Genomic DNA, 26,826 nt, shown 5'->3' on the forward strand with positions numbered 1-26,826 from the left:
CATCTCCTTATTCACTTATATGTAACCTTATCAACATTCAGAGCTATACCTACCTCATACTTTTTGACATGTGGTATTGCTATGAATTGTGATACATAGCCTAACAAACATTGAGGGCAAGTTTGGCAACCATTAATGCAGAGGTGTCCTATATGGCAACAGGTCATCATATTGCCTAAATGTATCATAACATAAGAGGCCTTTGAACTTTTCAGATTCCGAATATTCTCGTGTCTACTTTTGGCTGTACAAATATATTCATGAGGCCATATAACACTTAAAAAGGGTTAATATTTCAAGCTATGTTTACCAGTATAGCTCGGTATGATAACCGCTATAAAATAACTTGATGGTCCCTCATTGTGTTCAGTGGACAAACCGTTAATTGTAATTCATTTTTTATAAAACAGGAAATCACACATACAACTATAGTAAGTTCTCAAGATGTAATATGTAATTATTACCCTTACCAGCCAATGCCAAGAAAAATTCTAACCCTGAACTTGACCCTTTCTGGGCACTGAATGGAGCCTGAACTGCATTCTTGCTAGCTAGTGATGCCCTATTTCCCACTTCTATATAGGGTTCTTGTACTACACATAAAATTAAGACTCACTTTCTGAGCTCTAATGCTAATTTCCAGTGACAAACAAGTTAAATTGATGCCTGGTAAGACTATTATGGCATTATTTAACTGTTAATAGTTTTGACGAGTGTGTGTACGCGTACTTGAACGTTATATGCAAATGGTGAAGAATACGGTTGTGATGGGGCATGGATGAATTGACATCATAGTAGCGCGTTGGCTGCTTGCAGTAGTGTTTTGAGAGCACAGTGCTTGATGGCAGATTCTGCAGGTGACAAGGCACACCTTCCTGTGGTGATAGCCTGTAAGCTACGTGCACTTGACTTGAATGCAAAAACCCCCCAGTTCATATCATGATATATTTATCCATTTTGGTTCAAGTTTCAAAGGAAACACTGTTTACGTATCTGTAGTGTGAAGCTCAAAAGATATGTTTGGAATAGAGTCGAAGATATTTGTCCTTTTCCTCTAAATTTGTGTAGCCTTAATCTCTTAAAGCCTGCTACTGAGAAGTGGCTTTTTGCATTTTCAAATAGTATTTACACCTACATATGTGTAAGATTTACACATATATTTAGCAATATAATGTGTGTCAGCATATAGTTTATCAGAGATAGGAATGCCTGCAGTTTTGGGAGCTGCCAGATTTGCGTTTCTTCCCAAGCAGAGCAGTGTTTCAAACTAGCTAAAATCTACAAAAAGATTACAGCTCAACATAGTCAAAGGCCGTTCTATATACAGACACACATATATAAAATATGCGTATATAAATACATATATTAGATTGTGATTAATATCTATTTATCCATATATACTGTATATATGTATATATATTAATACATTTGCTCGAATGCTTGTTATACATATACATATATATGTACTGCAAATATAAACAAGTTTATATATTTCAAACTTTTTTATGTTCTTTTAACTATGAGGTTAGGATGTCAAGTTAGAAAAGGTAAGGCTGTGATATGGAACAACCCTCCCCATGCACTCTCCATCACTACCAAGAGAAAATGAGAAGAGAAAAAAATAAACCTTTTGAATAGTTAATTGTAAACTAGCGAAGTGAGTGACCCCATTGGTCATCTGAAATAGTTCTGCCTGTATTCAAAAAGCATATCAGCAATATATATGTATATATATATACATATATTGTATATATATTTTAAATGTACACATCTTTTAAATGCAACTCTTTAGCCACTTAACACTGACTGAAAGAGAAGCAGTGGTCCGAGTATATTAGAGCTACAAGTCCCCAGCAATAAAAATGTTTGGTCTTTTGGTCCCTAAAACAACTAAGGAATGACAGGTAAAACTCCCTGGAGACCGTTGCTATGGCTGTCCTTGGCAACGGTATCCCCTGGAAACGGACAGGCACTCCAAGCTAAAGATGGCCATCCCCATTCAATGCGAGTTTGTGTCCTGAAATATCACATCGCCGACAAAGTCCTATCTCTCTCCTCCGAGAAGGTCTGTCCCTTCTTGTTTCATGTCCTGTAAAATTGGTCTTTAAAAAGTTAGTTCCTCCATACACAAACGTCCTTACTTAAATACATCCTATGGCAATCCTCCATACTGTTTTTTTAAAAAGTTCTTTCAAGTCTCCTGATGTCCAGGGTTCCTTTGTCTCTTTTCGATTGGGGTTGGTCATTTGTATGTTTTTCTTTCTTTCTTTTTTTTCCCTTTTTTTTTCTATTTTCTAGTTGATCATTAGTAATAACTCCCTTGTGGTCCAATAAGGTAGATGTCACTCAAGCAGGGTTTTAGGGGCCATAGATAAAGGTGGAGGGGGGAGAAAGAGAGCCTTAGTCCTGGGGGGCGAGGCAGAAGGGGTTGGGCTACCAAGCTTGTGTGAGTCCTCACCTCGGTACGTCCAACAGTTATCCTTTTACTCATCTCGTCTCTTTTTATGTTTTTCCCAGTTTTTGATGCATTTGAATCCCCTACCAATGATCCTGTTGTCCATTGCTCTTTCAGGTCAGTGTTCTTTTTCATTTAATCAAGTTACGATCCCGCTCTACAAACCTTTAAAAATAAGATATTGTGTGATTACTGACATGTAAGAAATGTTATCCTTTATAAAATAAAATACAAATAGTCAGAATTATATAAACTGGAAAAAGCAGCAAGAGAGTTACAATATTATACAAACAAATCTCCTACAGTACAATATGATTTCATGAAATGTAAAAAAATCATTTATCAGACATTTTAATACAAGTGTTGTACAAATAGTGCATGTAGAAAGTACATATAGCTCGTACACAGCAGAGGTTCAAGATATAACTTTTCAAGTTAACCCCCCCCCCCCCGCGCGCGTCTTACCCGTCTTTTCCCTGTGCGTAGCGGCTGCCTTAGCCCCCAGGGCAGGGGCAGCTGGGTGGGGCAGGAGACTAGTAGGGGCGGTTGGCATCCTTCGGCCTTTTGAGCTGCACCTTGAGCCTCTTCATGCCGATCTGAAAGCCATTCATGGACTGTATGGCAGCCTGAGCACTGCCCGGGTTATCGAAACTAACAAACCCTGGGGGGGATGTGCCGAGAGACAGAACAAGATGGACAGGGAGAGAGAGAAAGGAGGAATGTTGGTTAATTTTGATGGAAATTTTAATTTTGTGTTAGATCAAAGAAAAAACACAAGGAGTCATTGTTGGAAGATGAAAGAGGGGTGAAGGGATAGAAGGAATAGGGTTTTGAGATAAAGATTGCGTGTTAACACAAGTTACTTCAATAATTTATTCAACAGCATAATTCTTACATCTTGCGACATAAAAGACATCAGGTTCACATCAATTTCAAAATCATTAAAAACATTGTTACATTAAACTATCATCATCTTCGCTCATTACCTGTGATAAGCATTCAGATACGGTTTGAAAAACAATTCTCCACATTTTCAGTAAATTTCTTTCCAAATCAGTTTTTTACTTAATATAACTCAATAAGGCATTTCAGTATGTGATATTATCTGCGCTGTACACATACTCATATTTCAAAATGTACTGTATATTGTATAATATAAATCGTCATAAACCATTAAGAATGCTTACAAGAGGTGCACTAATCATTTCATATTATCAACTGGACATAAACATATAATCTGTATATACAGATACATTAAACACCATTTTACAAAACATAAAATTATTTAGGATAATAAACATTACATGAACCAACCTAATAACATGCATTAGATAAATAATACATTGTATACTCTGGGATAGTATCATAAAGATTAATTTATAAAAACAGAGTACAACATCAGAGAAACTTGTACAGTTGGTTAGTATTGTGGCGCCTGAATTATATTCAAAACCTTGTTGAAATTATTAGGAATTAGGTAATCTTGTGTTGCGTCATGTTCTAATGTTGTACATCTAAGATTAAAACATCTACTCTCAATTCCTCGAGAAATCTGCTGATTGGTTATCAAGAGTAACCTAGACTGGTGGTGCACACTATTATGTAGTTACCACTAGATTGTTAAAAAGTATGACTGAACAGTCATGCACTTACTGTTTATTTTGGCTCTGTATATGTAATATAAAACCAACCTAGTACATATATATCATACATAAATACATTTGTGTGTCCAAACAACCTTGTTTTATCTCTTCGTGTGAACTTGTTATCGAATCCTTGCTACCTGTGTTTCTTGAAGTATGTACTATAAGTCACCATAAGGACTTATAACTAGTCAGCAATAATTTAAAGCACCAATGATTGCCAATTAATTATATTGTGGAGATGCACAGTAAGAGACTTAATGCTGATAGTCTGTCATCTAATAAAATAACACCATCAGTGCATGCAGTCTACAGGACAATGATCCCCCCCCCCCCTCTCACATAAAGGCAACATAAGTATTGTCCTTATGTAAGTGTAGCATTAAAGAAGCACTCCTTGACCCCTGTTTGTGTTCGTATCTCTCTTGAACCACCGGAAACGCATCAGCCAATATGTGCTGTGGTACCAGCTAAAAAGAGGATTTACAGAGATTAAAGGGTCAGTGTAATCCCTGCAAAACAAGTTTGTCAGACTGGTTTCCACTATCTCGACAGTAGCCTAATGTTGAAATGAGTCAATGTCCCAGCAATATTGTTAAGGTCCAACTTTATAATTTAACACCACATATAATCAGGTTAATCTAGTATTTTTTCCCTGGTGAGGCATACAGCTGGATCTAAACAATGGGCCATTAGATTTCTGACTAAATCAAATAAAATGTGTCAACAATTTTAGATTCTGCAGTGCATTGTCTTTTTATGGAGTACTGCTTTAATTTGTTCCCCCTCATTTGTAAGTGATGACACATTCATTCCCCATTCCCCTCTAAATAGTGTCCCTAATGTTGAAGCAACTACGGCAAATCTCCCATCTCTCTTTCCAATGGTTTCAAAAAACGAACTTGGCTGCAGTGAAGAAGGTCATTAGTGAAAGAAGAAGAAGAAGAAGAGGAATAATAATAAGAAGAATTGTTTGGTTTTATTTGATTTTACCCACCAAAGCATTTACTTTGGTTTGTCGCCCGATCCACAAACACTTTGGAGGAGATGACATTACCGAAAGGCAGGAACATCTGCATCAGCTCGCCATCCCCAAACTCCTGAGGGAGGTGATAGATGAACAGGTTACAGCCCTCCGGCCCTGCGCACACACAGACGAACAGAGGGAAGAAGAGGGAAAAGAAGAAAAAAGGAGTGTGTGTGGGGGGGGGGATAGAGAATTAATAGGAAATAGGGGGATGTTTGGTTGCCAAAGTACATTTCATGAATTTTGTTTACATTTATACAACACAATCCATTCGAAAAAAAAAAAAAAAAGTCCTATCTATTTTACTGTAGTACGTTTTATATGGAAAGATGTCTGTCCATTTAAATAATTGTATGACGCTCTAAAGTGTGTGTTTTTACAAAATTGAAAAGCTCCTTGCGTGTTTTTAAAGTCCCATGGATCTTTTCTTTCAGCTCATAAAACATGGGAACCAGCACCGGTTATATGTTTTCATTGTATTGTATTGTTGCTTACTTACAATTTATAACTTAAAATGGACTCTTTTAGTCCATTGAAGGATATCATGGCAATGTCATAAGTCCATTGGTACAGCACATATTATGAACATTTTACCTGGAGGTAAATCTCTCTTTTTTTATTTGACCATGACCATAGTAGAGTTAGAAGACCAATCAAACTTAATAAAGTTAACAAAAAGGAACAAGGTAGAAAAAGGTATCTGTATACATTAGGACAAATCCAAAATTGAAATCCTAGTATGTTAATATCTCAGTATTTTATTAAGCTTTCTCTACATCTACACAGGGCTTGAAATCCTTTTTTTTTTTTCTTCGTGTACATCTTCCAAACATATCCACAGGGGGGAGCTGGTGTCACAAGCACAAAGTGCAATGGGTCAACGAGGTGCACATGAGGTTATTCTTTTGTTACTCCAAAACTGTCTACGAATTCCTCGCCAGAATTCCTGGAAACACTGTCGATAACCCACTTCCATTGGAAATCCACTTGCGATGCCAAGCGTTCTAAAGCACATACTACAGGCCTTAGTAATGTAACATCGCTTTTATAACAATCTATATAAATGTCAGCTTATATATTCCTAATGTATTCCAACGACGGAAGTGGATAAAGGCTCAAACGTGCATAGTAAAAGTGCTGATGATAAATCTAAAATGTAAGAAGACTACATAAAAGCATCTGTAACTAAGTTGTATTCATATTAAATGAGAGGTGCTTTTAGTATGCTGTTCTATATCTGATTCTTTCCCACATGACTCAACTGCTTTAGAAGTATCGCCATAGGCTGTTAAGTAGGGTCATGAAGGCTTCATTGAGTCTCGAATACTTTAGTAGAAGAACTATGGAGGCATGCGAAACATTTAATAACTGTGTAAATCAAGGCATGCATGGTTTACAATGATGTATGTGTGTGTGTGTGTGTTATATACCTGCCTCACCTTCTCTCTGTTGCTGTGGTATGATGGGTGGGGGTTGGGGAAAGGCCTGGCTGATTTGCCCGTATGCAGCTGGGTAGGCTGCTGAGACACAGACACACACACACACTAGCAGATCAACTAACACTCGGCAACGCGTGTACGCGCACACACTCGGTTGAGTGCGAACACGCACACAATAGATCATTTAACACAGAGAATAATCTACACATACACACGTTGATCAGATAAGACACAAAGGACTTGAGTGTTCAAACATGATACACACACACACACAATGAAATCTGGTAAGAGTATTTAAACACAAGCATTGGAAGACGCACACACAGAGAGCACACGCACACACAGCGCACACACACACAGCGCACACACACACTCCCACTGAGAGCGACAAACCTGCATACTGCTGGACCCCAGTGTAAGCCTGCTGTAAAGGATCGGCTGCAGTAGGACTCTGAGCTGCTCAGACAGAGAGAGGCGGCGGGAGGGAGGGAGGGAGAGGTGGAGGGAGGTAGGGAGAGAGAAGGAGAGAGAGAGAAGGCGAGAGAGAGAGAAGGAGCAGAGAAAGGGGTGAAGCAAGAGGCGGCCACGGGTAAGAAAGACAGCGTGGAAGTAAGGAAAGGAGAGAATGTGGGGGGAAAAAAGGAAGAGAGAATAATACTGACTGGTTAGAGACATGATTGGGGAAAATAGCATGCTGCATTTTTATGGGGGGACGTAGAAACCACCTGTCCGTACGTTTTTAATCCCCGTCTATTTAACTTGGTGTGAATGACATCTAGCCTATCTGGTTTGGGACTAAAGCACTAGCAACTGATCTTCCTCAAACACCAAGCGGTTTCTTTGGACACCAATGTTTTGCATAATATTCTAAGAACTCCCAATGAATCTGTGAACTTCTGGAACATTACGTAGAAGAATGAGAACAAATGTTGTCTTACAAGCCTGGTTAGGGCTAAACTATTAATGGCAGTTCACCAATTAAACCTTCATGACCAACTGCTAGTCACCAAATCACAGCGATGGGGTGTCATGAGTCACCACAATTTTACAGTACAATTCTAAAACCCAAATACAAATTCTCAAAACCAAGAACATGTGTATCATGCATATTTAACCCTTGTGCTGCCTTCGGGTCACATGACCCAAAGGTTCATAACGAACCACCGTTGTTTTTACCCAATTTTACCCAATACAAAAACAAATAACAATTATTTTCTTTTAACCATTGCAATGTGGGGGGTCTGAGACAGCCCGACAGTTAAAAGAAAATGCTTCACTTTGTTCTTGTAGGAGGTAAATTTGTCGCAATACGACGGTGGGTCACAATGACTGATGGGTCAGAATGACCCGAAGATAACACAAGGGTTAAACACTTCCACCATGATAAACACTCACTACTGTTCCACAGCCATACAAAACTATACACACAACGTCAATACAAAAGTAATTGAACTCGCAAAAGCTCACCCGCACACCAATACCCACACCCCTACCACCAACAGCAAAACTGCAATACCACGCAAGGCCACTGCACATGTGAACAGGAGGACTAAAAGAAAAGCTTGATTCGGTTCATGAAAGAGAAAGTTGGGGTGGAGCAGGTTACCTTCAGAGAGAGAGGACAGGAAGCACCCTCCCTGAACCCCAAAACAACTCCGGGGAGCCACGCCCAAGCCGTTCTTCTCAGAGTCCTCCCGAAACACCACCTCCTGCAACACTGGAGAGAGAGATGTCGAGGGGGAATAAGTGTTTCCTTCTCTTTAGAAAACACCCCCAAGATGCCAACCACAAGACATACAGTGCATGATAAGCACGCACCCTCTTAAATTAGTCATAGAAACATACGTTTGACAACCGTATCTCAGCAACACCACTTACATCCCTAATTCCACAACATGGACGTGGCAGTCTTGATTATTTCATTCGGCATTCACTGTTAAAGTGCGATTGTTTCGGTTTTATTACGCATGCTCTAATGCTTTGCTGAGACGTTATAGTATTTTTTACAGTATATGCTACATCATGCTTGTATCACATCTGGTATTTGTGCCAATGGATGGAGATCCTTGTGTCATACCAAATGTTGAAAAACTAAAAATGAGAAACAAGTGTGTTTCCCCTCCCAGCCTGAATCGCAGTGCTGGCGTCGGTGGGGGTCAGGGACGGACCTGGGTAGGGGTGGATCCCGTTGGTGAAGACTGCCTCCGTGGGGGGCTGGCCGTTGGCCTGAGGGGGGGGCATGCCAGTGAAACCGTTTACGCTGATGGGCGAGGGGATGCTGGTTACTGTAGGGGCGCTGATGCCAGGTGGGGTACTGCCACCTGAGAGAGACAAAGGGAATATTGTTTAATAATGTCTGCCATCAACGTGGAACTGTCAAGATGTATTTAGCTAGTTGAAATTTAAAATTATTCGCACAACAGACCCAGAGGATTTGACAGGTGGACTTGCCTCGGAATGGACACAAATATCCAGAGACTTAAGTTTAAATCAACAAAACTATAAACTAGGTTTCAGATGGGTAAAAAGACAAATGGCACAGAATCTGAGCGTGAAGCTGTACAGCAGTTGCTTGTCCAACAGATAGAAAGGATTGGACCTCTAACCCTAGACAACCCAACGTTCCGCCCCTCTCCTACCTGAAGTGGGGGTCATAGGCGCCCCAGGGATGCCGTTGATGGTGGCCATGTGCTGCATCTGGGCGGCGGCAAAGGCCGCCATGGGACTGAGATACCCACCCTGACCTACTGATGCCATCAATGCTGCTTGTTGCTGGACCTGCTGAGGTACATACGGGGAAAGATTTAAGAGTTAAAAGATTCAGTTTAGAGTTGGAACCCTTAAGGACAAATAAATAGGTTGTATTACAGACAGAAACTGCCCTAATCGGTAACTGTTTGGATTGTTAGACCCCTAGTTAAACGCCACTGCTGAGCCTTATGAATGGTCTGTTGGAGCATTTATACATTATAAAATATTTTTTTAACAGCTGCTAATTTGTCTGTTGAGTTGTCTGTTGAAGCGTTTTATCATTTTAACAATGTGAACAATGTTTATATTGTGAATGTCAATATAGTGTGTGTATATATATATATAACCACTAGTTGAACAACAAAGCCTACTTAAAAGATGGCAAAGTGCTTGAAATCAACACATGTAACAACACTCACATGACACTCTATGCATATAATGAATCACTTATTCATTATTCCTCCCAGAATCACTTCTTTTGTACTGATAAACCTTTATTTTAGCTTTAGCACTCACAGGATGTTGACTCTTTAGGTAGCTATAAAGACTACTTAGGATAGGCTGTGTTGAAGAAAGTATTGTTCCTGCTTCAAATTCAAACCGAAGAGTCCCTGCTTTTGAATGCTGCTTTGGAATTCATATACTGTAACTTCAGTATTGTTGAGATGGGACTATTGTTGAACTAAAATGCAAACTGTTCCTTGGCACTAACCACTGTAACAGTGTTAAAACTATGCAATGTTTGTCCTTGCAGCCTGGCAAGGACTATACTATATACACTATTTGTCTGTGCCTTTGTACAAAAGCATATAGCTAAATTCATGAATTTAAATCTAGATGATACAGGTGGATGATGGTTAGACCCGAGGGTGGATTCAGTGAGGTCTCTTGCCTGTGCGTAAGCCCCATAGGCGCCGAATTGCAGGGCCATGGGGTTAAAGATCCCCATCTGACCAGCCATTTGCTGCATGCGCCGGATGGTACGCTCTTTGTCCGTGTCGGCAAACTTCACCACCAGACTAGAGGAGGCACCCTACAAGACACACACAGTACATAAGCCAGTGGCCGATACACATTATAAGCAAGCACATTCAGCAAGACACACACATGCTTTCTAACTACATCTCCGCTCTAAACAGCTTACATCCATTGTCTACGTAAACATGAGAAATTCTTAGTTTTGAATCCAATTAGAAAATAATGACTTCAAAGGCACACTTTTCTTTCAACACCATCTATGAAGCACCTCTACATCTGTCACCAGGGGTCTATGAGTCCTCCATGGAGTTCTCCACTTAAAGAGAGATCAACATAGAGACATCCACCGACACACTCATACACCCTTCTCTACTTGAGGTAATTTAACACCATATCACATTTGCATACAATTTCCTCTGTGGCCTGGGGGGGATCAAGTTATCAAGCGACTAAGAGTGGGAGATGAAAATATGCACAGACACGCAGACTTCGTGACCGTCAATTAGCACATTGCCGGAGCAACAAGTTGTATCCTGCGATGAGATGGCACGGTAATGAACAGACAAACACATAGGCTATAACACACTGAAACACTCACTCCACTCACAGGCATTGTCTGGCTGCCGTGTAGTGCACTGATGGCTGCCTGAGCTTCAGCATGGGAAGAGTATTTTACGAACGCGCAGCCTGGCAGAAAGGAGGCCAGTGGTGGAGCGGCGAGGTTGGAGGGGGGGGGGGGGGGGGGGGAGAGAAGGACATGAAAGAAAAAATGTTAATATTTCTTCTACTACTTTGTTCCCAATGTCAGATGGTTTGGTAAAAGAGTTTGCGTAGTTAAGACGGATGGTTCCCCAGTCAGTCCCTAAGTCGATCTCTGTTATGTCACTCCAAACCCTGTCCCTTTGGGAGCGCTGAAACGAGGCTGGCGGCAGTTGTGGCTTACTTATTGATGAACTTCACTGATAAATTTGAATGATCAAGCTCGCAGCAGCCATTGAACAGACCCATTTAGCTGAGTAAGCTCGCTGATGAGGCCTCGCTAATGAAGCCTACTGATGAATTGGAATGATCAAGCTTTACTGTAATCATCTGGCTTAGTTACGATGAGGCTTATTGATTGGTTGTAAGCCGACTGGATGGAGTTAATGAGGTTCTTGCATGAAGCACTCTGACAAGTTCAAGTTGTTTACATCTGGTGCTTGTCGCTAATGCTAACACTAACAGGAGAAGGCAGGCTACTGTTGGAGACCCAAAGTTTCCAGCCCAAACTTTGTGACTGTAAGCTGAAGCTGAAATCCTCAAATTAGTGTGTAATAATGTAATTATGTTTCCTGTATTAAATCCATCAGCGAAGCTTCTTTTCTCATTATAAACTTTTTGTAGACACTTTCCATTTGAAACGAAAATTATTATTATTTGTGGCGGAACCAAAAAGACTCACCTTTGCTGTTTCCATCAGGACCTCTGAGGATGGTGCACTCCTCAATTCCACCAAATGACTCAAAGAGACGACGCACATCATCTTCGGACTGCTGCTTGTTGAGCATTCCAACAAAGAGTTTTCTGTCTTCTAAAACAAATAGGAACTGGTCAAATTGTTGCATTGTCTACGTGATGATTGGCAGATCCTTTAGAGATTTGCATCCATTTGACTACTTTTCCTCAAGTGAATTTAGGTTGGACCAACATTTCTACCATACCTCACTCGGATAGATCTGAAAGAAAGTTATAGGTATAAGCTATGATATACATATGTTGCTAATACTTCTCCACTACTTTGTGATGAATGAGAACGTGTAAAACAAGTGTTTACAAGTGGGTGATTATAAAATACAAGTACATATACAAGTTTAGTTCTGGATTAGTGAAAAAGGCATTGAGCAACTGTGGAAAATAATGTATCTGCAGGAATATTAATGAGTGTGGTCTGTGTGTGTATGTGTGTGGTTTGGGGTCTGCTCTCTCAATGCCTCGGCCTGACAGGGTGTCCTTGCAGAGTCAACAAGACTAATCTCCGCTCTGGCCTTGCACAGGGGGATTGTTTACAAGTGTGGGCCGGAGATCAGGGATGGTGGGCCCACACACACACACTTGGATATTCACGTACGCTATCACACACAGACGCACACAACACATCATTGACGGCCAAAGCCTTGTGCAGTTCCCTTGGGAGGGCACCAATAAATATGACATCTCTCTTAGGGAAACGACTCTTAACACAACACACTAACATGATGCCAGAGATTAAATCAATAGGAACCAATAAGAACCCGGGTCCCGAGGGAGCGTGTGTGTAAAACGATGCACCCTGTACAGATCAAACGCACAACCTTAAACGGGGTCAGAACTTATTCGCGGCGGCGTGTCAATTGGCGAAGTTTCTTTATTCAAGATTGTTATGAAGGCTTACGACAGGCTTCAAACTTCAAAACGTAGTCTTGCGACCTTGTTCTATTTAACCACAGGGGGGGGGGGGGTATTGCTCAGTGGGGTTTTCTTTTCTCTCAGCTATTCTGCCTCAGTTGGTCTCCTGCTCTCTTGACAGGGGTGGAAGGGGTATCGAGCTATGTTTCTCAGTCCATTTAGTCGACAACTTCCAGACCCCTTCAAACCTCTCTACTCTTCCTCTTCCTGCCTCGGCCTTCTCTGACACTCTCACAGAGAACGAGACAGAGCACTGTGCGTTTTAGGTGTAGCCATTTTCTCTCTAAAGAAGGCACCCAATTGCAAAGCCCGACAGATGGAGACTGACACTGACAAAAAGAGAGGGCCTGGAAGACAGAAAGGTAGAGGGGAGAGAGAAATGGAACAGGCAAGGATAAGGGGATACTGTGGAAGATGGCTTAGACGACAAAAAGAGGGTGGTGGAGAAGAGAAACAAAAGAGAAGGGGAAAAAATGACACTGACAAAGATAAGGAAGAGAGGTTGAATGAGAGTGGAAAGGAGTAATGAGGAGCAGGGGAGGGGGAAAGAGAGAGAGAGAGAAGTGAAAAGGGGGAGATGTTGGAATCCTGCTCTAGCCCTCCCCCACTAAGTATTTGTATCCTTTTCCATCCAGCTCCATCAATCACACTCAAAGAAGACCAAAATAAACAGAGGAAGAAGTCATGCAATCCCTTTCTCTCTTCCCATCTTTCTCTACCTTTCTACCTCACAGACACACTCTCCCTCTTCTCTCTTCGTTCCACCTCTCTTTCTCTCCCTGAGACACACGCACCTCACCTTCTCACTCGATATGTTTCTTCCCCTCACTAACACCCCCCCCCGCGTGCTCCCTGCACGCTCTACTTCTTTCTTTTCCCCCCGCCCTTGTCTCTCCCTTTCTCCGTTTCTCTTTCTCTCCCTCCCTTCCTGATATCTGTGTGCATATATTGACAATCTGCCTGAGATGGTTTCAAGGGCAGACCCTAACTAAGCACATCTTCAGCTGTGTCAATTCATTGCGGTGTCCATTTGATTGACAGCATCAGTAGTTTTGACTATAAATCCTATCCTTTACAATGAGTCTGGACATCTGAGTTGCAGAACCGTTCTTTGGTGTCTAGTAATTAGTACTTTCACTGTGATGGTGGATCTGTTTTGGAATTGTAAACATTTGATTGAGACATGGATTTGGCATTGGTTTGCATGGGTTTTTGTAACATACAAGGTACTTAGACATGGGGAAACTCGATTCACTTATCTTTTTCAGTTAATTGGTTGATGATGTACCTTTAATTCTTATCAGATTTTTATGTTAGAGTGAGGCAGGTGTGGGAATCAGGCAGTATTCTCCAGATTCTCTCAGCTATTCTATTCAGTGCTCCAAATGGAATATCGCACACAAGGGACAAGTTGTTTACATGCATTATATCCAGGAACATTACAACACCTGTCAACTGAATATAGAGAATGTGCTGTATTATGTAACAATACAACCAGTACCATAGAAACCAGGGGTACTAAGAATTTTATTGCAAAATGTTAACAAAATTATAACCTTATGCCTCTCTTCCTCCCTCCCTCAGGAAACATTTTATGTCATGATAAAGTCATGAAGTCTCAAATATTTAGACATCATATACCATCGATGAAATACCATAAAAACATACAACCCCCTGGACAAAACTGAACCATGTTATGCATGGTTACTGGTAAATCCAGAGTCATAAAGGAGAGGATTCCTAATTAATTGTTCATGTAAGATTGCATGGTAGCTTAGTATCTAAAATGCAGGATCTGACTTAGAATGAATATCTGTCAAAAACAGTAGGGTTTTGCTGTTGTTCTCGATTCGTTGACACTCTCTTCCTGATGCTTTGAAAAATAGATTTGAAAGCCCAATACAAAACATTTGAAATGAAAAGCCTGTTTTTTTATGTTTTTAATTAAGTGAAAATCCCTGAAAACTAGTGTCAAATGTTGATCATTTACTTAATCCAAATTGAAGTACAGCTCAATTTAAACAAGAGCCACCTAAGATGTGCCTCCTTATTTCCACTCTGCGAATGCAAACACAATCAAACGGCACACAAACATTTCGACAAAACAAGGCTGGACTCCTGTCTCCTGTGATGGGACAAGAGAACAACAACAAAAACCAACTAACGTTTACATAACGTGTCTCTAGCGTTCAGGTTTTGCCGTGAGTTTGCTGGAAGGGTGGGGCTGGTGAGGGTGCTGAAGGGGACACATAATGTTTACGCTAATCTGGTGTAGGCAGCCATGTTTAAAAAAGACAGAGCACTGTACCTCCTCGGCTCTCGCTGTCCGCCGGCTTCACCTGGATGGGTCTGTTCATCTGCAGAGAGACAGGGAGACAGAAATAGAGAGAGGGAGAGAGAGAGAAAGGGGAGAGTTAAAGGGTAGATAGAGTGGAGGGAAAGGGAAAGAGAAGAAAAACCCATTAGGGAAAACGCTACGGTTGTCCATTACATCCACAGAATGGTCAAAACTTTACAATTGACAGTGAAAGGGAGTTTTGAAAATGCCAGAAGAGTAATGCCAAAATGTGTCAGGAACCAGGCAAACATCGGACCTTGACATGAAAGAAACGGATGTAAAGGGACGGAAGGCAGAACGGAAGGAAAGAGAAAGGAGGAGTGAGAATAGGGGAGGGGTGACAGAAAGGTAACTCTGGGTCAATAGTTATGAGTGTTCTCTGATTAGTTTGTCAGGAGGAGATGTATGTGTGTGAGAGAAAGAGCGAGAGAAACAAAGATTGTTTTGATTTGGTCAAATCAAACAGTTCCTACGGCAATAGATGGATGAGTTTCCTGCACTTCACTACTGACAATGTTGCCCATTCTCCTTGGGGAAACTGCTACTTCTATTGATTCTACAAATTCTCACAACCACATTTTCAGATCTATCTCCAGGTTTTTAGTGGAATTAATATCCAGGCTATTAATAAAAAGGTGTTTTAGTATACACTTTCATCCAAAGAGATGGACAGGGAGAAGGATATTTGACTGATATGCAGTCAAATGCACCACCACTGCTACTGAGCTATACCTGCCCCACTAGAATTGTTACTACAGAACAGTTGTGTTCTGACCTGCCTGAACTGTGACCAGTCTGACCAGCCTGAACAGTGACCTGTCTGACATTCTGGGTGTTTTGGAATCATTGTCTTGCTGAAACTGGACTCATTAGGACTCATACCCTTCACTGGAAACAACTCTTTGCACTCGAAAATGCCTTAGTAAGCTCCTGATTTCATTATGCATTGCACATATTTACAATGTGTTTGCAAACTTGCATTGCAAGGCACCCAGCACAGTGATCTCAAAACATCACTGAACCTCCTGCATGTTTGACTACAGGGAAGGTGGAAAGGTTCCTAGTTCTGGAACGCCTGGTCTTATAGTCTCTAATGTCCTTTTTCCACCTGCTCAACTCGATTGGACAAGGCTCGCCTTTGGTACCAGGCAGAGCCATTGAAAAAGATGGCTCTGCCTGGTACCAGGTAGTCTACTTTGCTTTCCACTGCAGAGAGTTGCCTACCCCCACAATGTAGCTGCTCGTCATAGCGATGCGGCATTACTCTGCGTGACACACAGCTACTCTAGGTTGGATCCTTGGAACCAAACAGACTAACATCTGCACCTCCTCAATTGACAATTTAAAACTATTATATGGTTACCGTATGCACCTTCCTGCCATAGTAAATTCCTTGTTTGTGCAAACTTACTTGGCGAATGAAGCTTATCTGATTCTGATTCAGCGTGATTTCAAGGGTTGCCATTAACCAAGTAGTCCAGTGAATAAAAAGAAAATACAGCTGGTATTAGACAGTGGCTGCCGTTATAGGCCGCTACTGTAGCTTGGTTATTTACAAATGGTGGGTGTATGCAGGATCTCTCGTGTTGTGATTCTCTCTGACCAATCAGTAATCTGGTGACCAAAAATACCAAATAAATTCAGGCAGGCTTCCAGGTTTGCCTGATGGAAAACCAAGAATGGCGAGTAAGAGTCAGGTCGAGTCAGTACCATGCAGTGGAAAAGCGCCATCACATCTGTTCAGCAGTTGATTGAGCTGCTTCCTTCTACATTCAGACAATCCTTTGCTGCAATCTTTGGGCACGTTTTCTCTTGGGGCCATGTTGGCTGCGGTGCCGTGGGACTTACATTTCCTATTAACATCATGCATGGTGGAAATGGGAACATGTAGCTCTCTGGGGACTCACTTGTAGCCTTGGACTTGTCCATGCTTGGCTACAATCTTGTCTGACACCCTCAGACAGTTCTCGTTTAGTTTCTTTTCTTCATGCTCACGGTGGTACACAAAGGAGAGTCCTTTCCTCAATTCAGACTGGTAGTGAGTGATATTGACATTGCAGCCACCTGCAGCTCGTCACACTTAAGTTCCAGAGTTAAAGAGTAAGCCTATCTGTATGAAATATTATTTCAAACTAATTTACTTTAAAGGGAACACCCAAAAGATTGTCTTGTCGAGTTTAGGTTTTCATTGTGTATGAGACTTTCAGTGTTTTTGTTTAATTCCACCACAAAACCAAACAATTAATTAGCAATTAATAGCAATACATTTTTCTAAAAAGAAACTGTTCTTTTATAAGTGTAGGCGTGCCAATATTTTGGCCCCGACTGGATGTATATATTTTATATTATACGTATATATAAAGTGCTGCTCCAATCTACCGATGGCGCCCTTCCTGGTACCCTCCACCCCCCTCACCCCCACCCACCCCACACCAAGGCAGCAGGACGTTTTTCTTTAATCTTTTTTCTCTCTTTTTTTTTCTCCACGCCGTCCGTTGTGAGAGAGAGAGAGAGCAGGAGGCCGGCCCTCCCTTCATTTCTTGCCTGTCAATCCTGGCAGCCTTCCCAGTTGACTCTGAGCTCAATAATACATGCACGCCCGCAAAACGCTCGCCGCCAATCAATTTTTAATAATGCCAATCGCCACGCTGCCAGCAGGAATTGAGGGGTGGGAAGGGAAGGAGGGAGAGGGAACAGGGAAGGGGGATGTTGAGAGAGGGAAGCGTGGTGAAAACAGGAGGGATGGAGTGAGGGAGGAGGAGGGCAGGGGATTCTCGGGGACCCATTTTGGTCATTATGATGAACCTGCTGCACGGAACAAGAGGAGTATGTGTATGTTTAGCAGAATGTGTACGTGACCTTTAATTGTGTGTTTGTGTGTGTGTGTGTGTGTGAGAGAGATGCTTATCTCTATCTATTTTGATACAGTCACGTTACAAAATGTATATGTTTGTGTGTATATATACATATGTGTATTTGTATAGTGTTTAAGTTAAATTGATCTAGATTGTTAAAGTTGAGAAGTTAATGTTCGTATTCTGTCAGGTGGAGTGTGACACAGTGAGTTATGAAGCACACACAAATTGACAAAATTCTATGGAACCAATATGAACACCCCTTGAGTGCACTTGTATACTAATAAATGTACTACACAAAAGTGGACCAACAAGCATTCTCCTTTGAGATTGATACCGGCAGACTACAAGAAGTTTATTAGTCTGTATTTCACCAGAAAAGTGCTTCGAATGGCTACTACCTAATTCTTGGGGTTCTAAATTCACACAAATATCCACTTTATCTGTTAATTCTGCAGTGAAATAAGGCTAACAGTGCAAATGTTGAACCAACCTAAATTTCACAAATTAATGTTAGGCGAGACATCCATGCCTACTAAATCTGACCATGCGCTGAAACACATTTAAGAGGCAGTGCCCCCCCCCCCTACCACTTCCTCCCTCTCTTTTAACACCAGTAAAGCCTTGCTAATGTTTTAAATGTGTTTTGATGCATTATTTATTTCACACTGGCTGCTGATATCGAGGGAGAGAGACAGAGGAGGAAGACAGGGAGGGAGGTGTGGAGAACGAGGGAGGGGAAAAAAGCGTTGGATGGGTGGAACGAGAGGACCGGGGATACCGAGGCAGACACATGCAAGGAGGAGGGGTCCAGAGCGGGAGATTGACAGGCGGAGGGGGAGGGAGGAGGGGAGCTGTGACAGAGGATGGAGTGACAGATAGGGAGCCGTGCAGAGAGAGGGAATCGAAAGAGAAACAGAAAAAGGATTGAGTGGAATGAGTAGCAGAAATGAAGGAAGAAGAGAGAAGGGGAAATGGAGCTGGAGAGGAGGGGTGAAGGGTGGGGGTGTGGAGTCATAAAAAGAGATGAAGGAAGGAGACCATGGGAGGGTGGGGGTGGTTTATGAAGACACAGACTAGGGATCGGTTCAAGGTCACAGTCTCCCAGCGAACCCCTTGGATCCCAAAGGACTTATGAAGCTGAATATATTTGAATGGTTTTATGCTGACCAAAGTGACTTACTCTGGAACAGTCTGGTATGAGTGTGGGTAATGCATTCTTTCTTGATGTGTGTGGGTGTGGGGGGGGGTTGTTTTCTCTAAAAGAAGTTTGGTTAAGATGATTTCACACCTACACATGAACATCCAACACTTGGAATTATTTCTGCTTCGTGCACAGACATTCATTCTAACACCTAGACAGCGACATGCACAAGTGTCCCCACACACCCGCGTGCGCACACACACACATCCACCCACTGTAACGGGTGAGAAACAGACACCTTACTGCAACTCAAAGCTCGACAACACATAATATGTATACAACACACACACACAAAGCTAGTCCCCACACAAACATAGCATTCACACATGCATCGTGCCCATTTTCCTGTGACGTTAATACTTAGTACTAGGCAACCGTTTTTTCATCCTTCATCAACTGGTCCAAGGTCAGTTTTATCGTCCCGTTCATTATGTTGAACACTAGCTCTGGGAAGTGGATAACTCATCCCAGACCAGTGTTTAGTGTGAGAGTAGCCATCACTGTATTGCTCCCCTGGGCTCTTCAAAGGGCCTGACAGCTGTGGCAGCTAGATGGCAGCATTGAGCAACACACGCCCTCGTTCGCTACAGTGAGTTCTCCACCTCTTCCCCTATTATACACTTCCCTGGTAGAGAAAACACCATCTCCACCTCAATTTCACACAAAGGAGCACCATTAAATACACACAGACACACACACAATTTCATGTATGCTGCACACACATCACCGAATTATGCACACAAGCCTAAACCGACACGGGCTACCACCATACACACCCAAATGCGCGAGCCCAAAAACACATCCTTCGCACATCTGCCCCTAACAATCGGAGAAAAATGTCTAGCTGCAGCTGAAAGCTCAACAGCTCTCTTCATTCACACGTCGTACACGCTCGGCAGTGCCAATCACACAGCCATTGTTCACATACGCACAAACAGTCCCTGGTCCACAATCGAAGGTCCACGCCACATCCCCTTTACGTACAATAACGTGTGCATGCTTTACATAGCCAAAAGCCCTCACACAATCATCTCCAAACACACAATCTCCCCACACATGTACACAAGCTGCTAAACCAAACGCACACACATTCCAAACTCCTTGCCGGGAGCATGCTACTTCTCCAATCTCTTTATCCTCGCAAAGCCTACCACCCACACACACTCACTCGCGCACGCACGCTCACACACACACACCCCCACACACAGGCTTAGTCCTATTGTTGCTTGGAAGGCTGAGAGTCCATCTCAGCAGCCGTCTGTTAGGATGGCCTTGGTAGAACCACATCATCTGCAGTCCAGAGGCAGCTACTGCTCGCTGTGAGACACACACACACACACACACGCATACGCACAACCTCAAACACACACACACACACACATGCACAAACATACCCTCAAACACACACACACACATATATTCACAAAGACTCCCCTCCCCCTAAACGCATGCACACACGCACACACACACGGCTGATTATGTAACCAAATGACAGCACTCTGCCTCACTCAGGGCTTCATAGAAAGGCTGGGAAGAGAACATGGACTGCATACAGGCAGTTTGCACACATAATTGTAGCAAACAAGTGAGTCATTGTAGTACAGTAGTAAGGTTGGGTGCTTTCCACCATAAAATACAGGATATTAAGTGTCTGAATCGAACAAAACAATTATTGAGACTTCATTAATATCAAGGTTGAGTGCAGCTTCTTGTTGTCAGCAAGGTAACCGTTGTACACAGTTTTAGTAACTGTATGATTTCTATGAGTCCTTTGTCATATCTCCTGCAGGTTTCCATCTCTGCCACCTTGTATTTGAGAGTTGGATCATTCATACCGACTCGTGGCCCCAGTACACACAGGCTTGAGGGAAAGCAAACCACGAGAAAAGAAGAAAGAATACATATTTAGAATGTGTTTCAACCACATCCGGGGAAAAGGTAGTATTTCTCGTTTTCATCAGGGCAGTGAGGTGGACAAAAAAAAAAGTGAATCACTTTTAGAGTGAGTAGAACCCCGGAGGCGAGGTCATTTCATTATCAAAATGAGAAAGCACTCCTTGGAACTCTCTGAGGAGGGGGTGAAGGAGCTATGTCTCTGCCTCATAACGTAGCACAGTTCTTAGCATTCAAATCTTAGTTACTCCCCACCCAAACCCTATAGTGGTTTACCTGGTCATTTGAATATAACAGGGAAGACATCATACACAACGTCAGTGTCGGTTCTCAAAGGCTGAGTGAAGCTTAGAAAACGATGGGACTGGTAGCAAACAGCTAGATAGCAAAATGGATGTTTCGCACACTAGCCTACAGGCCCGAACAAAATGTAGCATAGCTATAGGCGCTGCTTTTTTCTCTTGACAGGAACAGCATTACAATGGCAGGACTGAGAAGTTGAGGCTGTAGTCTCGTTAATGCTTGATGGATGCATACAGTAGGCTACGTCTAAAAACCCATTGCTGAAGGGAAACAACGTGCATATGTACTGATAATTAGCTACCAACTATTGTTCTATGTCGGTTTCACAGCCAATGGCAATTCTACACCTCTGTGGTTCTTATAAGACTTGATTTTATAATCTGCTAAAATATTTACACCCTTTAGAAAGTAGGCTATGGTTCTCTTTCAGGCCATCCATGTTCCCTCAGAGTCACTTTCTGCCATGTCCATGTGACAGGACTGTGAAGTGAAGCATTAGCGACTCCCCCTCCAAGCAACCTTCTCTGACAAACAAGGACAGAGATTTTCTTTCACAACTGGTCCAGGAAAGAAGACAAGTATTCTCCAAGAATGTAATGGCTTGGCCTACTTGTTTGAGCACGGATTGTATTGCGAATCAGTCACGGGGGAGCGAGCAAAACAAATACTAAATAAAAAAAAAAGATAAATTATGAATCGGCACAGTCTGTGCCTTTTCTCTCCGCTTGCTTTTGGATAGAGGGGTTACTCAGACCGTGATACTCTTCTGAGAGATACACGATGCGAATGAACATGTTTTTCAGGGTAAAGGTCCTAATGCATGCATGTATGATAACACACGCCATCATATGGTTGTACTGTCTGATTGGAAGCACATTTCTTACAGACAGACACAGAAAACACACCGTTTTCACTGCATCTCCCATCATAACTTGTTAGGTAGAGTTCCCCTGGTGCTGGGTGAGATCAGTGTGTGTATTCACACCGAGATGAAAAAGAAAACACGAGTGTGTATCTCGGAAGGAGACGGGTCTCTCTTCTAACCCTCGTTTCCTTTCATCAACATGGCTTACACACATTCTGCACAACCCAGTACACCCACATGTACACCCACATGTACACCCACATGTACACACACACACACACACACACACACACACACACACACACACACACACACACACACACACACACACACACACACACACACACACACACACACACACACACACACAGAGAAGCCTTTCCCTTTTTAAATTCCTTATCCCCATCCACAATATGCCTAGTTTTCACAGCTCACAATAACTTTTATACTTTTTGGCAGCCCTGAAATAGTAGTCTATAATCTTAGGGTTTGAAGACTTTTCAAATCACCTCCCTACTTTCTCTCCATCAGCAACACCTTTCTTTCCCTTCCATTGTTTCAACTGGTTCACACCATCCCTCTCTCCTCCTGTCGCTGAGTCTGTTGTGGTATCGTGTGGGGGTTTCCAGACTATTATCCTAAAGCTAGACAAATTGTGTGCAGAGGTAACTTCAGACTCTATCCTTTTTCAAACACAGGAGGGGCTGTCAACAGCTTAAACAAAGGAATTCTAAGAGATGAGATACAAAAAATGGTTACCTTTGCTAAAACAGTAACAGTGCTGATGATTACACCGTGACCATGCCCTGCACATTTATTTCCACCTCTGTCACCCTTGTTCATGACCTTGTGTACACAGTACACACATATGCTGACACATATTCTTCTTGAGTATTACACACTTACTTTGAATGCACATATTGCTTTAGTGCATTCTTTGCTTTACACATATAAGGAATGCCCTCAATGACCTCAGCATCCTTACCGATATGCATCTTGATAATAATAAAAAACGTGGGGGGGAAAATGTGCCAGGAGAAAGGCTGCTGGTTGAAAGACACAGCTCTTTCCTCTCCACTTGTTACATCATTCGATGTATGCAAGCAATCAACGGCGGATGCAGTGTTTCCATGGGGATTATGGCGAATGCTATTTAAGAGACAGGGTTTATGTCACGAGAGCGGAGGTGTGGAGAAATGGAGTGAGAGAGTGATAGAGGGGGAGAGAAAAGAGGGTGTGACAATAAAGGAGTGTGAGAAAATGAGTGTTGGAGGAAGATAAGTGTAGATGAAGGAGAACGGGAAGAGGGGTGTTCAGAAATGTGCGTGAGAGAGTGTGTGTGCATGTCGGTACATGCACGAGTGTTTGTATTTGAGCGTCTATTTGAGCTGACTGTAAGTCTGCGTGTGCCTCAATGAGGAAAAGGTGAAAAAAATCACCATTCTGTCTTTCTCTTTCTCTCTCTTTCTCATTCTCCCGCCGCCCCCACCTCTCCCTTTAAACCCACAGCAACACACTGGCTTTGCGGTGTCGATTACGCAGGACGAGGGAGGGAATCATAAATTCTGCTTTCTCCTCCCAGAAGTGGGCATAAATCAAACGCGCGCACCAGTGTGCCATCACTGGATTTTCTTTTACTTATCTAATGAATAAAAAATGAAAACAAGTTCAAAAGCTGTCAAATTTGGAACTGGGCAAAATTGTTGTCCCCTCCTTCCCTCCCTCTATTTCTGTCCTTTCTCTAGCCGTCACCGAGGTAGAAAGAGTGAGTGGGCTTCCCGTAATTGCTCTGGGAGTATTCATGAGCGTTTCAGTGTGTGTGTGTGTGTGTGTCTGTCTGTGTGTGTGTGGGTTTGTGCGCGTGGGGTGTTTTTATGTGAAGCAAATCCCAAAGAAGCACACAGACACACACACCGGTGTGTGTGCACATGGCACGGGGCGCACACACGCACACACCTCAACTCACACTTGTAGACAGCACCGTGCACACACACAAACACCCAGATTAGCATCCCCTAATAACCACACATGCACATACACACTGCTCTCTTTCTGTATCTCTCTCTCTCTAATGTTGGAATAAGAGAGGGGAGGGCGTCGTAATCGGCTGTCAGTCACCATAACCTGTCCCTGTGTAGTTCCGCTTTCTACCACCAGGGACAGCAAAACGAGGACTGAGAGGAGATTTCTAGAAAGGAGACAGGGAGAGGCAGATAAGTGAAAGAGAGAGGTGGATAGAGAGAAAAGAGGAAATGGATAAACAACGGTAAGAGCGAGAGAACTGGTACAGAGGAGTCATGCATGTCAATAAAGGCAAACCGATGCCTGTAGGAGGTATTATGGGATGCCCAACCTCCATACCCTCTGCCAACCCTTCACCCTGGAAGACTGGAGGGGGGGGGGGGTTGCATATAAAGAACAATATAGAAGACTGACAGCTCGTTCTCCCTCACTCACACACAGACACATTGACAGCTGTCCCTTTCTCTCCCTTACCCTCCCCCCCCCCCCTCTCTCTCTCTCTCTCTCTCTCTCTCTCTCTCTCTCTCTCTCTCTCTCTCTCTCTCTCTCTCTCTCTCTCTCTCTCTCTCTCTCTCTCTCTCTCTCTCCCTTACACACACACTGACAGCTCTCCCTCTCTCTTACCCCTCCTCTCCCTCTCTCTCCCTCACACATGCACACACACTGACAGCTCTATCTCCCTCTCTCCTCGTTCTCCTTCGCACACGTACACACCCGGATAACTCTCCTCTCTTTTGCACAAACGGATCCTCAAACACACAGCCTCTCTTCCGGCCCTTCTCCCTCTCTCCTCTCTTTCTCTCTCTACCTATGTGTCTCCCCCCCTCTCTCTCGCTCCCCGTACCCGTCTCTCTTCTCGAGCAGTTCTGGGGACAGAATGCTGAAGTGTCACTTTCAGAGAGGGAGGCCAGATCTAAGGCTTAAGACCGTAGGGACAATTTACTGCTGTAACTACAGTAAGTAATCACTACAGCAATCCACTGCCTACTCTCAGCCTGGGCCGAACACACACACACACACACACACACACACACACACACTGGCACACATGCATAAATATGCATGTCTACGTACACATGCATAGTGTACGTGCACACACACACTCTAGGATGCCTAGAGTACTTTTTTAGAGGCATAAAGGCCTCCCTCCTCTGCCTGCACTCTTCTCCCTCTCCGATCACATAATCACCCATCCCACCCTCCCCGGCTGATTAAATATAGAACAAGGAGGGGAAGAGGGGAGGGGAAGAGAGGGATGTGTGTTCCTGCCAAATATGCCTGAAAGGTTGGATAGAGGAATATAGCGGAGATGTTTGCAGGAAAACAATTCGGTTGCCTCCAACTAGTTAAGGGTGGGAGGTGAGGCATCTCTCACTCCCACACAAACATGCACACACATACACAACAACGCCGAACACAATGTGTTGCTTGGTTGTTAGTCAGACTGCAACAGGAATGGCTTTGCTTAGGAAGCAGTTCAAGACGTTATGTCCTTTTAGGCTCATACATGCACACGTACACTGACTAAGATGGACATGCACATTAATGAACCCAGACACACACAGACACACACACACACACACACACACAGACACACACACACACAGACACACACACACACAGACACACACGCTGACTGAAAGAAAGGAATGATCCTGCCCCCTTGGATATAAAAAAGAGTGTCAAGGACATACTAGTGCATCCGCCAATCACAGGCCCCTCTACGATCTCTCATATTCTCCTTTACGCGCGTTTGCACATTCCACTCTTTTTTATTCCATTCCAACAATGCAGCTATTCACCTCAGCAACAACGGGCACCCATTAATGAGACAGCGCCACCGACTTCACAGTCCCACAGAGGAATACTTAGAATCATTTCAAAACTTCAGTCATTCCTGGCACAACTCCCTGGAAGCACAAGACGGCGAGAGAAAGAAAGAGAGAGAAAGGAGGTGGCGGAGGGGGAGAAAGAGGAGGGTCAAAGGTATAGCTGCAGTGTAGTCTGGGTTTAGGAATGAAACTACCGGCTGGTATCTCGCTCTTTTGAACGATGGTCATCTCCCCTTCTTGCCCCCTTGCTTTCCCCCCTGAAGGATGCTGCTAATCTTAGCATTAGCTGGCACCCACCCCTCCTGCATCCCGCCCTTTTCTTTCCAGAGACAGATGGGAGGGATCATTTTCATTACCTATCGAGGAAACACAAAGCTTAAATTGCGCTTGTAAAGATCCCTTCAAAGCTAGCTAATTTACAGACCAGTAAAAAGGACGAGGGAACTTTGGGGGAACTTTAAGAGGTCACAAATAGATGTGTTAGTGGACACGGCCTAAATGGATGAAATAGTGTGCCAGAGGTGAGGGTGTAAGGTTGCTTTCCCTCCTTGCTTGTCAGTTTGGATACAATAACCCTGGACTACTGACCTTTACTGAGTTTTTTTTTTTGCTGTTGTGAGGACACACCAACCGCACACAAATGCTCACCAAACAATCGTACCATGGTCCAAGAGAATTCTGACGAAATTTCACATTCGAAAATAACAAGACCCAATTTCAGAAGTGACTTCAAACCCTGCAATACGGGCTGAATAAGCAGTACATATTACAGTATTAATAATCTGAGTGATTAAACT

The 26,826-nt window shown here is 43.0% G+C and overlaps 1 protein-coding gene across 13 annotated transcripts in view; it reads right to left on the minus strand.

Annotated features, from left to right (window-relative positions):
* Window positions 1-365: 365 nt before the first annotated feature.
* celf4 (CUGBP, Elav-like family member 4) overlaps window positions 366-26,826 on the minus strand; it is a 68,786-nt gene continuing 42,325 nt past the window's right edge. Inside the window, exons 3-14 of one of the 13 annotated variants that reach the window (XM_062457914.1) lie at window positions 15,026-15,074; window positions 11,735-11,860; window positions 10,901-10,980; window positions 10,208-10,348; window positions 9,204-9,345; window positions 8,733-8,885; window positions 8,171-8,281; window positions 6,958-7,020; window positions 6,565-6,645; window positions 5,156-5,239; window positions 2,921-3,116; window positions 366-2,620 (exon numbers count right to left, since the gene is read on the minus strand). In XM_062457914.1, the coding sequence (XP_062313898.1) occupies window positions 2,989-3,116; window positions 5,156-5,239; window positions 6,565-6,645; window positions 6,958-7,020; window positions 8,171-8,281; window positions 8,733-8,885; window positions 9,204-9,345; window positions 10,208-10,348; window positions 10,901-10,980; window positions 11,735-11,860; window positions 15,026-15,074 (1,158 nt within the window). In that variant the 3' untranslated portion in view covers window positions 366-2,620; window positions 2,921-2,988. Of the gene's footprint in view, window positions 2,621-2,920; window positions 3,117-3,149; window positions 5,005-5,095; window positions 5,240-6,564; window positions 6,646-6,957; window positions 7,021-8,170; window positions 8,282-8,732; window positions 8,886-9,203; window positions 9,346-10,207; window positions 10,349-10,891; window positions 10,981-11,734; window positions 11,864-15,025; window positions 15,075-26,826 lie in introns of those variants that run through there. The other 12 variants (XM_062457862.1, XM_062457834.1, XM_062457871.1 and 9 more) reach the window with 12 other exon arrangements.

Source organism: Osmerus eperlanus, chromosome 1, assembly GCF_963692335.1.
Source record: "Osmerus eperlanus chromosome 1, fOsmEpe2.1, whole genome shotgun sequence".
Taxonomy (NCBI): Eukaryota; Metazoa; Chordata; class Actinopteri; order Osmeriformes; family Osmeridae; genus Osmerus; species Osmerus eperlanus.